This window comes from Monocercomonoides exilis (assembly GCF_001643675.1).
Source record: "Monocercomonoides exilis strain PA203 chromosome Unknown scaffold59-495361, whole genome shotgun sequence".
NCBI lineage: Eukaryota > Preaxostyla > Oxymonadida > Polymastigidae > Monocercomonoides > Monocercomonoides exilis.
The window spans coordinates 317,973-333,440 of record NW_027150604.1 but is presented as its reverse complement, the minus strand read 5'-3'; the positions used below and the strand labels follow the sequence as shown (position 1 = coordinate 333,440).

General features: G+C 34.2%; 4 protein-coding genes across 4 annotated transcripts; 1 reads left to right on the top strand and 3 right to left on the bottom strand.

The window, feature by feature from the left end:
- Positions 1-629: 629 nt before the first annotated feature.
- MONOS_847 (putative Lecithin:cholesterol/phospholipid:diacylglycerol acyltransferase) lies at positions 630-2,317 on the bottom strand (the record flags this gene model as incomplete). Its single annotated transcript, XM_067878883.1, has 5 exons — positions 630-757; positions 849-1,379; positions 1,541-1,670; positions 1,781-1,894; positions 1,976-2,317. The coding sequence occupies 5 exons, from the start codon at positions 2,315-2,317 to the stop codon at positions 630-632; spliced, it is 1,245 nt and encodes a 414-aa protein (XP_067719784.1).
- Positions 2,318-3,580: 1,263 nt separating this feature from the next.
- MONOS_848 (uncharacterized protein) lies at positions 3,581-8,930 on the bottom strand. The gene is made up of 9 exons (XM_067878894.1): positions 8,875-8,930; positions 8,691-8,776; positions 8,546-8,588; positions 8,317-8,477; positions 7,840-7,929; positions 7,530-7,712; positions 4,694-7,339; positions 4,432-4,573; positions 3,581-4,217 (listed from the first exon to the last, which is right to left on the bottom strand). The coding sequence occupies exons 1-9, from the start codon at positions 8,912-8,914 to the stop codon at positions 4,036-4,038; spliced, it is 3,573 nt and encodes a 1,190-aa protein (XP_067719783.1). The 5' UTR covers positions 8,915-8,930; the 3' UTR covers positions 3,581-4,035.
- A 572-nt stretch (positions 8,931-9,502) lies between these two features.
- MONOS_849 (uncharacterized protein) lies at positions 9,503-11,382 on the bottom strand. The gene is made up of 3 exons (XM_067878905.1): positions 11,320-11,382; positions 10,889-11,214; positions 9,503-10,827 (listed from the first exon to the last, which is right to left on the bottom strand). The coding sequence occupies exons 2-3, from the start codon at positions 11,198-11,200 to the stop codon at positions 9,793-9,795; spliced, it is 1,347 nt and encodes a 448-aa protein (XP_067719782.1). The 5' UTR covers positions 11,201-11,214; positions 11,320-11,382; the 3' UTR covers positions 9,503-9,792.
- A 38-nt stretch (positions 11,383-11,420) lies between these two features.
- MONOS_850 (putative flagellar basal body protein) lies at positions 11,421-12,808 on the top strand. The gene is made up of 4 exons (XM_067878916.1): positions 11,421-11,596; positions 11,646-11,759; positions 11,816-12,184; positions 12,294-12,808. The coding sequence occupies exons 1-4, from the start codon at positions 11,444-11,446 to the stop codon at positions 12,387-12,389; spliced, it is 732 nt and encodes a 243-aa protein (XP_067719781.1). The 5' UTR covers positions 11,421-11,443; the 3' UTR covers positions 12,390-12,808.
- The last annotated feature ends 2,660 nt before the right edge of the window (positions 12,809-15,468 follow it).

Below are 15,468 nucleotides of genomic sequence, written 5' to 3'. Positions count from 1 at the left end.
GGAGATAGACACAAGGATTATTGAACTGTTCATGTTAAAGTTTCTCGTCTTCAAATTACAAACTAAGCCTGAAAAGGAAAAATATGAATGACAAAAGTGCGAAAAGAGGCAATGCTGCTTTGTTTATTCAGAGAATACTCTTGTTGATGGGAAAAGTTGCATATTCAAAAGAGCCATTGCAAAATCAAACAACATTTTGATAAAATAAGTCTGAAAATTCCGGTTTCAAAAGATGAAAAAAGATAAATCCTTTTCTTCTTTTTGATTTCAGGTTTCAAAATATGTTTTTCAAATAATTGTCAACAATAAAAATAGCAAAAACAACAAAATCGAGAAACACTCGGCATTTCAACCAATATTAATCTTGATATCTCCATTAAATAAAACTTTGTGTACAGAAACATTTTCAAAAAAAATAACTCGTTAAACAGACTTTGAAAGTCTTTCACAAGGAGAATCAACAGCTTGTTAATCGAAAAAACAATAAAAAGAACAAAATAAAAAAACTTTATGACAAAAAACATTTTTGTTTAGCACAGCAAATGACAAAGATAACATCCCCTGCTGCGTGCTTAATTGAATTACAAAAACAAATACATTGTAATTTTAATTGAGTGTTGATGGTTATATTACCGGGACACGATGTCACGAACAGCAAGAAGATATTGCTTTGATCCGACAATTCCCAAGTGTGACTCTCTTGGAATGACAGTCAGATCAACAGGCTCATTCTGCATTGTCTTCCATTTTGTAGGTGCTTTTGAAAAGGAGTGCAGAAATTACGCAATTGAATACATTAAATCAAGAAATAAAACATGAATCTTTATTATCAGACAACAAAGACAAACCAAGAAGCGACTCAATGGGAACAGTCCCATCTCCGTCTTGGATGACATCAGTTCCTGCCTTCTTCCACCAGTTGTTGGCTGTGCCATCATAAATAACCTCTTTTGTGGTGCTCTTTCCATTCGACACAAAGATGTGCACTGGAACACGAGGAGGCTCCATGTGGCTGATGTGTTTCTGAGTCATCTCCACACCCTGTAGCTTCATCCTCCTTCCTGTTGTGGCAAATGCTGCTGTCATGTTCTCCACAGTAATCACTGTTTTCAGTGAAGGAATACGAGCAACCACTTTCGATGGAGGGAAAGCGTTCATGTTTGGCAGCATCCAATATATCCCTGCAAAGTTCTGCACCAATTCGTGCACATCATTTGGAGACAGTGTTGGGATGACCCACTTGCGAGGGGCAGCAAGATGAGCAAATGCTTCCACAGAGCCTGAATATGGGCCGCTTGTTGAAATAAAGCTTGCAATGTGCTTCTCTTTCCACTCTTTTGTCACGTAATCACTCAGAAATTGTCTCAAAAAGATGCAACCTAAATTTACATATTATTGGTTTCAATTGTATATTACATATTTTTGATTTCATCAATGCATTATTCCATCAAAACATAAATAAGTCAATTAAGTTGACAACCCACAAAGATTTATATCAAAATTTTTATTTTTCGATTTAAGCTTAACCAAAAAATCAAACCGCAGCTATGACCAATCACATGCACTTTCTTTCCTTTGTTTATTGAGAAAGCTCTTTCAATCAGATCCTTCAGTTGAGCATACATCCCGTTGGACATCACCTGTTTTGCATTTGCAAGTCTCCAATCATACTTTTAAAAATAAAGCAAAATTCATTCACAAAATTATAAATATGGGTTAGGAAAGTAAATTTGCAGGAATGTTTTCATAATTAAAATAACTTCAACAAAAGCGATCAAACAGGTGCACCAAAAAGATTTTTCCCTTCTTCATAGCCAGTCTCTTGAAGAGTTCTAATGAGGGGATGATACATCTTTGTGACTGTCTTTACCACAGGATCCAAATAGTCAACACCCTTAATCACCAATAAAGTTGAAAAAGCACGTAAGCCAATAGGCAATTGCACTAAAACAAAAAGAAGAGAAAAGATTCAGACTTTAAGTCCTCCATAATCAACTGGGCGTGTTACGATATTTGGGTTTGAAGAGTAAGTTTCTGTTACTGGATCATAATTTACCTGCAAGACCTTCTTGTATGCTTGCCATAATCCAGGCAAAGTTCGACCAAAGTTCAACCATAATGTGTTCCACTTTGTTCCTGTTCTATTTCTGTACTCTAAATGAGATCCTGCAAGACCAGGAACGAGAACCACTGGGTCAAGATCTCTTCGACGGGTAATTCCATCAAGAAATTCAATTAATTCGATGCTTTCGTCATCCAATTCCTCAAATTCCTCCGCCACAGCGACACTTAATATAAACATAACAATCTTCAACATTGTTGTGCTTTAATGATCCTGTGTTAATGAACAAGATTGAGGGATGATCCTATTTCACGCAAATTACGGCTCAGATCAAATCACTTTAACTTCGGAAACCACTAATATTCAATTAAATTTTTATTGGCTGTTGCTCCTCTTATTTCACTTGATTTTATAATTTTTCCATATAAATTCATCTCTGTATTCTGCTTAATTAATCTGAGAAATGGAAGTTGAAATATTATTTCTAATACTCCTCATTTTGAGCTCATTTCTTTTTGTAATATTATCTTCGAAGCGAAAAGAAGCATTCAATACGTTTCATACTTATGGGAAAGTGATATAAGCCAAAATGAATGAGAAAAAAAGAATATTAAACTGAGAAATCATTAATAATTTTCTTGTGGGGGAGATCAAAATATGTTTAATAATTTTCTTCAATGAAATTATATTTTTGAAGTTTCAAGTTTATTTCTGTGTGTATGTGTGTGTATGATATTCTTTTACATACAAGATTCTTGAAAGTTTTTCAATGAGAACAAAATATGCTTGAAGTTGAACATATTTTATGAAAAAGGAATAATTAAACTGAGTAATTCTAATAATTCTCAGTTTTATTTTTTATAGGTTTGGAATGATGAAGAAAAAAGCATGAATTGAAAAAAAAAATTTTTCTTTTTCTTTTTCTTTTTTTTTTTTTTTTTTTTTTTTTTTGTTCTTGAAAACACATTAATTAATGTCAAAAAAATCTTTACGTAAAAGATATTGCAGAAGTTGAAATGGTTTGATAACATCAGAAGATGAATTAACTTTTTGCATTTTCAGGTAATAGAAATAATTCTATGTGCTAAATTCAATTCTCTTTCGTTGAAGCTAAATTTCCTTTAAATAAATAAAATTCTGAAAAAAAAAAATCGAACAATCTTGCAATTAAGCCAGAAATGATTTTGTAAAATTAATAAAACATTTGAAAAAGTCAAAAAGTCTAAAAAAATCAAATCCATAACAAAGAAGCCAATGGAAAAGAAATGTTAACCAATCATCAAACAAGTGATGAAGGCATTGTCCCGTCTCTGTTGAGTCAGGTTATTCCCGCTATTTGGTAAATAAAAGTCGAATGGCATCAAGCAAAAATACTATCTTTTATGTAGCATCTTATCTAAATTTTTATATGAATATTTCATAATGTTCATTGGTTGATGGGAAATGACTGTTGGATCTGCAGATTGAATTTGCTAATAAGATCTTCTTTTCTCCATTCATTCTGTTCCTCTTCTATTCTTTTTGTTTTCTATGCTATTATCCTTCCATTAACATATTGCTTCATTATTCCTTCCTTCTCAATAGTGTTGTCATCAGTACAAAGAATGTAGGGCGAGAAATACATCAAAATGCTATCTTGCTTCATCAGTTTTGCATTCTGCAGTTTCGAATTCGTATTTCTTTTTAATTTTGTTTTCTTTTTTGCGCTTAAGATTTTTGTGTCATCCTTAAATCTTCTCATTGCAATCATTATGTGTGTCTAGCTGTAATATCAAGAAAAGTATTTAGAGAACTATGTTTCACCTTTGCTTTGCAAGCAAGTGCACGTATGTCTCCTTGAAAAGGATCTCAAATTGATAAAGTTGTCCAAATGATATTGAATTTCATCAAATCCATCATCATAAATCTTTATTAAAGCACAACCAGCAAGTGATAATGTGAGTAAATGATGAAGTCAAAGCACTTTGTCAGTCTCAAGAAGTGAGCATTACATAAATGGTGAAGATGAGTGCCAGAGAAGAGTCGATGTTTGGCTGGCTGACGTTGATTGTCACAACTCGTCCGCTGCTTTCGCTTTTCCCTCCTTCGCCAACAACAACAGACGCAACACGCCTCCCAAGAAAATCCTCAATCCACACTTCGTTCTGAAACTCACCTGGAATATTCGCAATGAAAATGATTCAGTGAAAGTGTTTGGAAATGAAGAGAAATGAAATGTTATGTTTTATTGCGTTTGAGGATTTATGAGAAAGATAAAGAGAGGAAAAAGAGAGAGAGAAATAAATTGTGTCGAGTAATGAATCAAAAACATAAGTAAATGAGATAAATATGAAAATAATAAATGTGAAATAAGAAAATTAGCAACAAACCACTCATCGAAAAGAGCATCTCCCCGCCTTCGAGAAACATTCGAATCTTTCTCTTCTTCATTGTCTTCAGTTTGTGATAGCATCGTGCAAACAGATAGCCTTTTCTGTCATACACTTCATACTCCTTCTTGAACATCCCAGCCTGAACAAATGAAAGGATAGATATTGTTGAAAAGTTTAATGTAAATAAGAAATGTTTAGGGAAAACAAGAATTAAATAATGTCACTTTAAAAGAGAAAGAGAGAGAAAGAGAATTCAAACCTTTTTGAGTGAAAACAAAGTTCTTTGAGACGCAACATCGATCAGTCTCACCACTCCTGTTGTGTTTCCGCCCAGCCGCTTTGGCTCAACAATCTCCGTCTCCTGCTGCTCATTCACTCCTCCTTGACTCATCAACTCTGGTGTCTTCTCTTTGCTTGCCTCGAGTTCTCTCTCCTTCTCTCTCTCCTTCTGTGCCTGCCTCGCCTTCTCTGCCTCTTTCTCCCTCAAAAACTCTCTCTCTGCTGCCTTCCCATCATCTGCGCTGTCTGTGTGTATCAGCCCTGCAATCTCCATCGCTGCCCCTCCAAGCACCACAGGCACCCCCTCCCTCACCTGGAACACCTTCAGCGTGCTCAGCCCAGGCAGCGGCAGGCCCAGTGCATCAGGCACCCCACACCCACTCATCCCATACAGCGTCATCCGCAAATACACACGCGCTGGCACCACCCGCCCCATCAGCATCTGCGTCCACTCGTCCCCTCGCCCATCCACATCGTCAAATCCTCCGCCTTCCGCGGCTGTTGCAGCTGGCAGACGCGGGACTTCTTCTCGCTCGATCATCCTCTTCCGCTTCGCCTGCTCTCTTCGCCTCGCCATGTCTTGCTCTTTCTCTTTCTCTTTCTCCTTCTCGCTCTTCTCTTTGTCTCCTTCTTGTTGTTGTTGTTTCTGCTGCTGCTGCTTAATTTGCTGCATTTCATCAGAATTATTGCCAAATGGATGAGAAGCCACTCCAACTGCAGCATTGCCTTGCAATGATATTCCCATTGAATCGTGCTCTCTTCCAGAAGAAGCAGAAGCTGAATGCATTTTGTTCTGATATTGTGGCGGTGCAAGAGGGTTTCGAGAAATAGCGATGGCAGGGGAAGAAATGATAGGGCGCAGGGCATTCGTGTCTCTGAGGTCGATGTCGAACCAGCCATCAATCATGTGGCTGGGCGAGAGGAACAGCTCCAGACAGCTCACCCGCACAATCCCAATCCCTTTCTCGTTCTTTGTCAACCCCGCTTCTGCAAACAGCCTCACCTCCACAAATGGCTCAGACTCAGCACAGAACGGGAAGCCCATTGCAGCGTCGAAGAGGGGCGAGGCGATGTTGCGGCTGGCGGCTGAGCGGCGGATGAGGTGCGGGCGGATGTGCTGGTAGTTCAGCGGGCTCCCCACAGACACGGACAGCCTCACTCCTCCCGTCAGAATGCCCAGTCGGGCACACGTGGCTGACAAGTTGTCTGCACGGCCGATGTACAAGTGCAGCATCCACGGCGCATCCCGCAGCGAAACACTGTCCATCGCTGCTGCTGCCACCTGCGGCATCCACGCCTCTCTCTGAGCACTTCCGCCATGCAGCGCTACTCCACACAACGATGCGTGTGAGGAGCCAGCTCCAGCACTTGCTATTTGGTGGCTGTAGGCTGCCTGTCCCAGTGTAGGTGAGCCAGGCGCCAGGGATAATGATGCTCCTGAAGGCGACATGGCATAAATGGCAAGGGGCGATGAAGAGCTCAACGGATACGGCTCGTTGTCCTTCTGTGCAGATGGCACAAACGATGTCTGAAGCGGTGAAATAGAAGGCATTCCAGAATCCATCCCAGCGCCAGCGAGTGAGCCAGGCACTGGAGAAGAAGGCGCCGGTGACAGCATCGAAGAAGGGAAGCATTTGATAGACACGCCAAGAGAAGGAAGAGGTGAGCGGACGGAAGAAGGGTCGAACTCGCTGCCCTTTTCGAGGCGGCCGGACTCGCCAGAAGAGCGAGTGGTGACTGAAGAGAAGGAAGAGGTGGCTGAGCTGCCTGGCTGCGGTGTGGCTGTGGGAGAGGCAGAGAGGGAAGTACCATAAGGCGAAGAGAACGACTGCTGCGACTGGAATGTGGAAGAAGGATATGCAGAGAGAGAGCTGGCAGAGAGGGAGGTCGACTGCAGAGCACGCGATCCAGACAGCTGAGAGGTCATTCCTCTTCCGATTGAGTCCGCCAGCGCAGATGTTTTGATCAGCCCTGCAAAGAAGCGCGCAGCTGTTCCGATGTCCTTCGCCCAGTGAACTGCATCCAGCGAATAAAATGGCTTCTCTTCGTTTCCTCGCAGAAACACCACAAACTGGTTCGTTTCTACTACTTCGTCTTTCTCTCTCTCTCTTTCCTTTTCTGCCTCATTCTTCTCCCTCTCCTTCTCCCTTTCTTTCTCCTTCTCCTTCTCCTTCTCCTTCCTTCTTCCTTTGTCCTTCACCTTCACATCTGCAATCCAGCTGAGCTCTATCGAGTGGAGCAGCTCCTTCTGCATCGACAGCACCAGCAGCCGATGGTTCGTCAGCACCACCACACACAACACAGACGCCAGAAACACCACCGAGCGCGGCTGCACACACAGCCCGCAGCGCAGCACCCGCTCCTGCTGCCGGAAAAACATGTGCCGAATCTCCTCCAGCTCCATGCTCTGTGGAGTGCACAGTGCCACCTCCTTCTTCACAATCCCGTCCATGATGCTCTTCCTGGCCTGCTGCAGAATCTCCTTCTGAAGCGATAGGCTCACCACACCAAGCCCTCTTTCCGGGGCTTTGGCTAATGTTATGTCATTTATCCATAGGGAGCTTGGCTCGATAGCTAAGTGTGGAAATAAATCTTGTTCAAAAAACGTGTACAAATCAGATAAGTCCTGAAATAACGAATGTAATTAGATTTTTTTTTTCAAAAGAGAAATAATTAGTAAATAAAAATTTCAAGTGAATCATAAAAAAAAGGAAAATCATATGAAGTTTTAAAAAAGAAAAGTAGAACATTTTTTGATGAAAACGAAGAAGGAATAGTTTAATAAAATAAAAGCAATGGAAAGGAATTCAACAAACACTTATGAATTCAATTTCAGAATCCAATAATAAATATCCCTGAGTCACTTTCCGTTCAGAAACGTCATGAAGCCTCTGTAAACAATCGTTTAAGTCGCTCATCAAAGCAATGAATAAAAAGTATATGCGTCTCTTCTCTGGCATGTGCAGATCTGAACATCGTTGTTCAAGATCCTTCAGTTCCTATAAGCCATTCCAATTAATTCGTAGAGTGAAAAATGGAAATCAAGGAATATTAATCGATTTTTTTGAATTTTGATATTTTTCAAAGTTTAAAAAAGAAAAAATGACGAAATTTTAAATGAACAACCTTTGATACATCATGGAGTTGTGTCAAGCAAGTGTCATAATCTTTGCTAAGCTTTCCACATTCCAATTGAACCATATCGTGGAAAAGCATCTAAAGTGAAAATACACTGAATCTAAAAACATTCAATTCCAAGGCAAACTTTTCCTTCCTGAAATGCTTTTTCAACTGATTCCATTTGATATCGTTTGGAATCAAATCTTCTTTAAATTTTTATCTCTCAATATTAATCAACTTTTTCTTTCGGGTGGTCGGATCACACAAAATACTTTGGAGTATTTTTCAATAATATGTGATATAATTAACCAAGGTGAAAATCTCTCAATTCGTAGCGTGTTTTCAAAGTATTTTAATGAGAAGATGAAGAAAATCAAAATAAAAAAATTTAACAAATTCAAAAAAAAAACATATATCGACTTTTGAGTTTAATAAGTTACTTGAAATGATGTATTATTTCTTCTTTTTGCATTTCATGCATACAAACAGCAGTATGCCTTCGCAAATGGCAAATCCACCGAAGAATACTAAAACTGTTATCAACACAAAAATAGGTAATGTGATTGATTCTGAGAGCCATAAGCTTTCCTTATAATCGCATTTGTAATTCATGTTATCTCCGGTATCAGCTCCATATTGTCCTCCTGCAATTGAAATTTTTCAATGAATAAGCAAAAAATAAAAATCAAATAAAAGAAATTAACTGCAATACCATCAAGGCACAATGGAGCACGAGGCGATGCAGGATCCAATTTCTAAGGAAAGGTCAAAAATTGTTTTGGATAACAAAAAAATAGATTTATTTTTTATTTTGTTATAAATTATATAGTAATTTTCAAAAATAATTGAAAACAAACTGAAACTGCAGCTTTACACCAAATGCAAAATCTTGATTTTACACAGCTACTCTTATCTTGTTGTAAAGTGCAATTTATTGAGCAGCCTTTTATTAATATCGAAAAATAAGAATTGTAAATACCATGTGGTTTGTTTAAATGTAATTATATAAGATATATGTAATTAATCAATTATAAAATATACCTATCTGTATAAGCTCACAAAATACCAAAAACTCAATCATAAATGGTGAATGATCTGAACATATAATTGAGTGATTTATGTTTATGTGGAAATGTGAAAATATCTTCCATCAAATAAGACATATATATGATTATTTTTGAGAATTGAAAAATGCAATTAAAATATTTGCAACTTTAAAAAAGAAAATAATTAATTATTTTTTCAAAAAAAGGAAAACAAAACTTAAAAAATAAAAAATCTGTTAAAATGATGAACATTGTCAATTAAATGAATAACAATTATTGCAGTCTATGAATTTTCTTTTCAATCTTATTTCTTTTAATCTTTCAAACAAAAGTTTGAACTTTGAATTTAATTATTTTGTGAATCAAAAAGTTCAAAATAAATTGGAATCTGAAAATTAGATTTTTATTCATCCAGTTTTCAATCATCACAACATAAGAAAAAGAGAGTCATGAAAATGAAAATTATAAACAATGAAATTTTTAGAAACTATTGAAAATTAACAGAACGTTATTTTGTTTCAACAGAACAAAAAAAATTTTTTTTGGAAAAATGAATTTGTTATTATTATGAATAAATCGTTCTTTTTTAGTATTTGCATTAATTGTCATATCAACAGTGTGAATAAAGATACAAATTTCTTATTATCTCTTTTTTTATTCAAAAAATAAAACTATTTTCAAAATTGAATTGCTAAAAATGATTATTTTTACACAAGATTTGATTAGAAAAATGACTGAATGTTTTTTCATATTTGAAAATTTCTTTAGAACTTTTGTGATTGTCTCTTAGGCATGAGGAGTTGATGTTCTAGTCCTTCAAATCTTATAATTTTCGAGCAATCAACAGTATGTTTGTTATCAACAGTATTTATAATAATAGTATTATTTTAAAAAACCGCATTTTGCAGTTATTTTATTTGTTTATCAACATATTTATTGTCTCGTATCTATCTTCATACGCACTTGAATATGAAAATGTTTGCAATAGTTCGTCTGCTAACTCAGTTAATTTCATGAATTGTTGAGAAGCTGCAGTTGAAGAAGAAGCTTTGTTTCTAAACTTTTCCATGTTATTTTTCTTTCCATTCTTTCCTTTTTCCATCATTTTTTCTTTGTCCATTTCTTTCTTTATTCGTCTCAGCGAGTCCCATACGCTCTCTCCAGGCTTCATAATCTGGAGCATTTCTCTTCTTATTTGTGTTTCTGGCTTTTCGGAGTCAGGTTTCGAATGAAGCGATTCATTTGTCGGTTTGCTGCTCGGATCAGAAAACATATCAAACTCGTCATCACTTGCACCTGCATCTGCATCAATTTCGTTTTCATGTTTTTCATTGCCGATGTCGAGTGAATGAGTATTGTTGGCTAAAGGATATCCTTTTCCATCTGCTCCTTTCAATCGTTTATTCGTTTTTCCATGAAAATCTTCCATTTTTTCTTCATCGTCTGTATCATTAAATTCATTTGCAATTTGCTTCATTTCCTCTTTTCTTTTATTATCCCGTTGTGATTTTGTCAATTTCTGATCTGAATGATTTAATTTTTGTGATATTTGGTCTGTTTGATTAAGTGCTCTTTTCAGAACTTCTTCATCTTCTTTGTCGAGTTTCTCTCTTAATCTTTCTTTTTCTGCATGCTTTTCAATATCTTTTGCCATGAATTGATCATTTGTATCATCGTCATCTCCTTCTTCCTCATCTTCCTCGCTTTTGTCGCTTGTCATGTCTTCATCATGCTCTTTCAAAGGCTTTGATTCAAAGTTATATTTATTAACATGCTTCACTTCATCATCGCTTTCAACATCATCTTCTTCCACAAAATCAATCACTTTTTTCTTTTGAGTTCGCTTCAATGGATCATCTTCAGCGTCTTCGTCACTTTCTTCGCTCTCATCATTTTTTTCTGAATCCAATTCATCTCGATCAAATGTTTTGGCCACTTTTGTTGGAAGCTATAATTCGAAAATAACAAAGTTTTTATTGTTTTTTTAAATTTGTTAAAATGGTTCAAACTTGATAAGGCTCTTTCCCCCATTTTTCTTCGTATTCATCAAGCCATGCATCTTTGTATTGATCTCTTTTTTCTTTTTCACTTAAAAGAAAATTTCCATCTCTATCAAACATTCCATCCCTAATTTCATCCTTCATATTAAACGGGGTGATAGGAATTCCATCTAATCTTCGAAGACCTGTGTTTTCTTCACCTTCAATTCCTAAGAATTTTCCAGCTTGTAAATCATAATCATATCCTCCAATATCTGTGTCTAATTCAGAAAGATCTGTTGTCCATTTTCTACGAGAATTTCGTGAATTTAATTCTGACATCTCTAAATTTTTATCTTATTAATTATTATTAAAAAATCATTAAAAATACATTCAGTATTCAAACGTTCAAAACAATTTATTCAAAGTTAATAAATGCGAAATATAAAAAATCAACAAACATAATCTTCAAATGTTTAAACGTTTGGAAATCAACTCTTTAAAGAGAATAAATATTTTATTATAATTGTGATCAGAGATTTCATATTATGATAATGGGAAGAAAAGTTGTAAGTTTTCGTTCAAATGGCTTATGATCCTGCATCTTCTTCTTCTGACCCTAGCTCAACAGATACTGTTGCTTTTACAGAGAGAATGAAGACTTATGAGGATTATTTAGACTCTCAAATTTCTGATGAAGATTTATTTTATTTAGAGGACCAGGATCTTGCAAGGGAGGTATTACTCTTCATTTAAAATGCATTTTTTAATTTTTTAATTTTTTTAGATGGTGGAACTAGGTTTTAGAGGTCGTGGAAATGCATTGAAAAGAGAAGATTTTGAATTTAGAAAAAAAGCAGCTGAAACATTGAAAAAAGCAAAATCTAATCAAGCTCCTCAGGTTTGGCGTATTTATATTATATTATTTATCAATAACTTTTGATTTTGTTATTCCAGGTCTTGGCTTCTGAAGGAAAAGATTTGGCTAATTTTCCATTTTTACAGGCGCTTGCTGCACGTGAGAAACTTGTAAGGGAAGGTCGCCTTGCTGTTATAATTTTTATTCGAGATTACAATGCAAAGCAGCAAGAAGTCAGTGGATATATAGATTACGGTCATCGTCTGAAAACAGAGAAAAAATTTGATCAATATTTCCTTAGAAAAGCTAAGTTATTACCAAAGCCCACAGATTTAAGTTATTACAATTGGGACACGCAAACGTTAAAAAGCAATTCTTCTCCAAATTTTGAAGTAATTGCGGATAATACTAGTGGCCTTCAGTTTAAAAGTAAGAGAGATAGAAAAACTATTATCGTTGATCCACATGTATGCCTTTTTGAATGAGATAATTTAATTAAATTGTTAAATTTTATAAATATTTTTTTATTTCATTATTATTATATTTCTTGTTTTAATTGACGTTTATGCTATTCAGACTCCTCAAACTGAAAAAACTGTTCGACGTGATATTGTTACTCATGAATATACTCAAGTTGTTCTGTTTGAGCATACTACTCATAGACGGACATAATTTTCCTTTTTTATAAAATGTTTTTATTAATTTTTAATTTTGAAGAGAAAAAAAAATATTTTTTTTTAACATTTGTTTTATAAAACAAATCAAAAGTCAAAAGAATTTTTCAAAAACTCCTTAAAAAAATGAATTGATTATTTTTAATGTTGCATCTTAATTTTGAAACTATAATCTATAATATTGTATAGTCAATCACAATTCGTGTTAATTGTTAATTGTTGGAAACTGTAATTCTAAAACTATTATTTTTTTTTTTTAACATAAAGATTTGTCTGTCTTTTGATACAAATATCTTCAGAGTTTTCGACTTTTAGCTTAACTTTATTTGAAACAGTATTAATGGTATTCATTCGATTATTTGACTTTCAGTTCCTTTCATCATTTCGACAGCAAAACACTTCAAAAACAAAAGTTTCGTTAATTCGTTCCTTCTTAAACACATGCAAGATAAGAAAAGTGAAAACACATTCAAACATGCGAATTGCAAAGGCACTCAACTGCCCTCCGAGCCCTTTCTTCAACATTCAAACCAATTATAAAAGGAAAAAAGTTTGGGAGATAAAGAAAATATTGATTTCTCGTAAACAATAAAAACAAGTCAATGAAATTCTAGGAATTCTGAAGATAAAAGAAAACAAATCACACCAATAAAAAAATAAAAAAAATATTAAAAGTTGAGAAAGTTTGTCAAAAACCTTATCTCATGATTTTCATTATTCTTTCATCAAAAGGGATAGCGAGGAATTGATGGTCGTCTCTTCAAGCGTGAGAGATGAAAAAAGAATGAAAATTTCCGAACAAAACATCATTTCATGCAAAAATTATTTAATTCAATATGCATGTGGAAAATATTCTTCAATGATCTTCTGTGCTGATGAATCAGGTTGTCATGCCCATGAAGATACAAGAAAGGTGAACCTAATGGGAAGAACAAATATTAATCGTGAATTTGATCACACGCCTGTTGACAGAGAAGAAAAAAGCATATCGTTGCTCCACTATTTTCTTGATGGAATTTTTGTTCCTCCTTGTTTTCTGATACAATAATCGTTCAATATATGATCACTTCAGTCTCTGGGCTCTCGAACTTGAATTCATAGCTGCGCGGAAATCGAAATTCATCGCTATTTCATTGGAATTGTTTGAAAACTGTATTGAGATGGTTTTCTTCACTTGTGTCAACCTGAAAAGATTGATTTTCCATACATGAAGACACGGTCAGTCTTGATGCACGATGACTACCGAATACACCTGTCAGAAAATGTATTGACTCGACTTGCCAATGGATAAATTATGCTTTTGGTTTTTCCTCCCAATACAAGACATTTGTGACAGTCATTGGATTTTTCAATTTTCTCTCTTTGGAAGCTTCATATTTATCAAGTGGGACAAAATATTTGACTTCAGCTATTTTCATTGAATAATTATGCATCTTTAATGAACTTTTTGTGATCAAAAATTTTGATATAAATGGATTTATTTTTAGAAATACATTTGATGTCACAAAACATAATGTTTTTATATCATTGATGTTTGTTTACGGACATGAAAATTCAATTTGTTTTGAAATCTGATTAAGTTTAGTAATGCGATAAGAGAAACTATTTTTTCTCACTTTGTGCAAAAAAAGCTTGAAAGTCGGTATTTTCCCCCAAGTGAGATCTGGTTCAACTCGCGACAGAGTGGAATAACTTTTGTGAGTTGTAACGAATGATAATTTATATGTATCTTCATCAGATAATATTTTTTTTTTAAGCTTAAAAGAAAGTGGACTTGTGAACTACATTCACAAAACTCCTGCAACAGCCCAGATCCTCGAATATAGCTTTGAATAAGTGATCAAAATTGTGAAATAGGAAAATATATCATTTCCATTGTCGTGCTTATAAAACAAGACAAACAAAATGAAATGAGTGAGAATTGACAATCATTTTTAAAAACGTCATTATGTTTAAAACTTCTGCAATAATAAACATGATACGAAACTGGTGAAATATACTCAGTTTCTATTCATTCAATGAAAACAGCTCATTTGAAAGTTTTTGAATTTTTTTTATACCACGTTCTTTAATTTCTTGTGTTTCTTTTTTTATTATTAAGAATAAACAAGAAATTAATAACTGATTCAAAAACATAAATATATGGTAATCATTTTTGATATCATGACTTTTTTCGGAGTGATAATTTTTCGAAGGTTGTTTGTCACTGGGAAGAGATTTTGCATAAAAAAACAAAAAAGGTTTCAGAACAACATCTCAGACATATATTTAATCCAAATTAAAAACGATGATGAACTGAATAATCCTTTTCTCTTTTCAGTGTTCTTTCAGTGATATTAAAGTGAAATTTTTGAACCGAAATATTTGAATGGAAAAACATGATTTCAAAAACAATCTCCCTTGTATAAATATAAATAAATATATATATTGAAAAATTTTGGATTGACTTTATATAAGAAATTATTTTTCTTGTTATAAATCTTATGGATAAATATAATTCAAAAAGTCCGACAGTTGATATACGATCAAGATGAAAAGAAAAAAGAGTGTATCCTTTGATAGAAAATAATTTTTGTTTATAAACGTGAATGCTTAAGCACTAAAAGTTCAAAAAAAAATTAAATTCTTTTCAATTAGTGATTTACACCAAAAATTATTCAAAATGAGAATTTTTGCATTCAAAATAATAAAAATTGCATTCAAAATAATAATTTTGCAAACAAAATGAGAACTTTTGTTTTCAATATGGAAAATTTGCAAACGAATTAATAATTTTTTCAAACGAAATAGTAATTTTTACATTCGAATTAATAATTGTGGTAAACCTAACAAAAATTTATTCGCACACTCACCAAATTTTGTGAAAATCAGTTTGCCATTTTTGAATCAGAAATAATTTTGTGTTGTCATTTTTTTTTCATACGAAAGAAAAATTTTCGAAATTTTTTATTTATTCAAGAAAATTTTTTGAATTTCAAATTATTTTAATTCCTATGAAAACAGAAAATATTTTCTTTTCGAATACAAATTTTTTTATTTCGTTTGAAAATTTTTCATTTCGAACGCAAAAATTATTA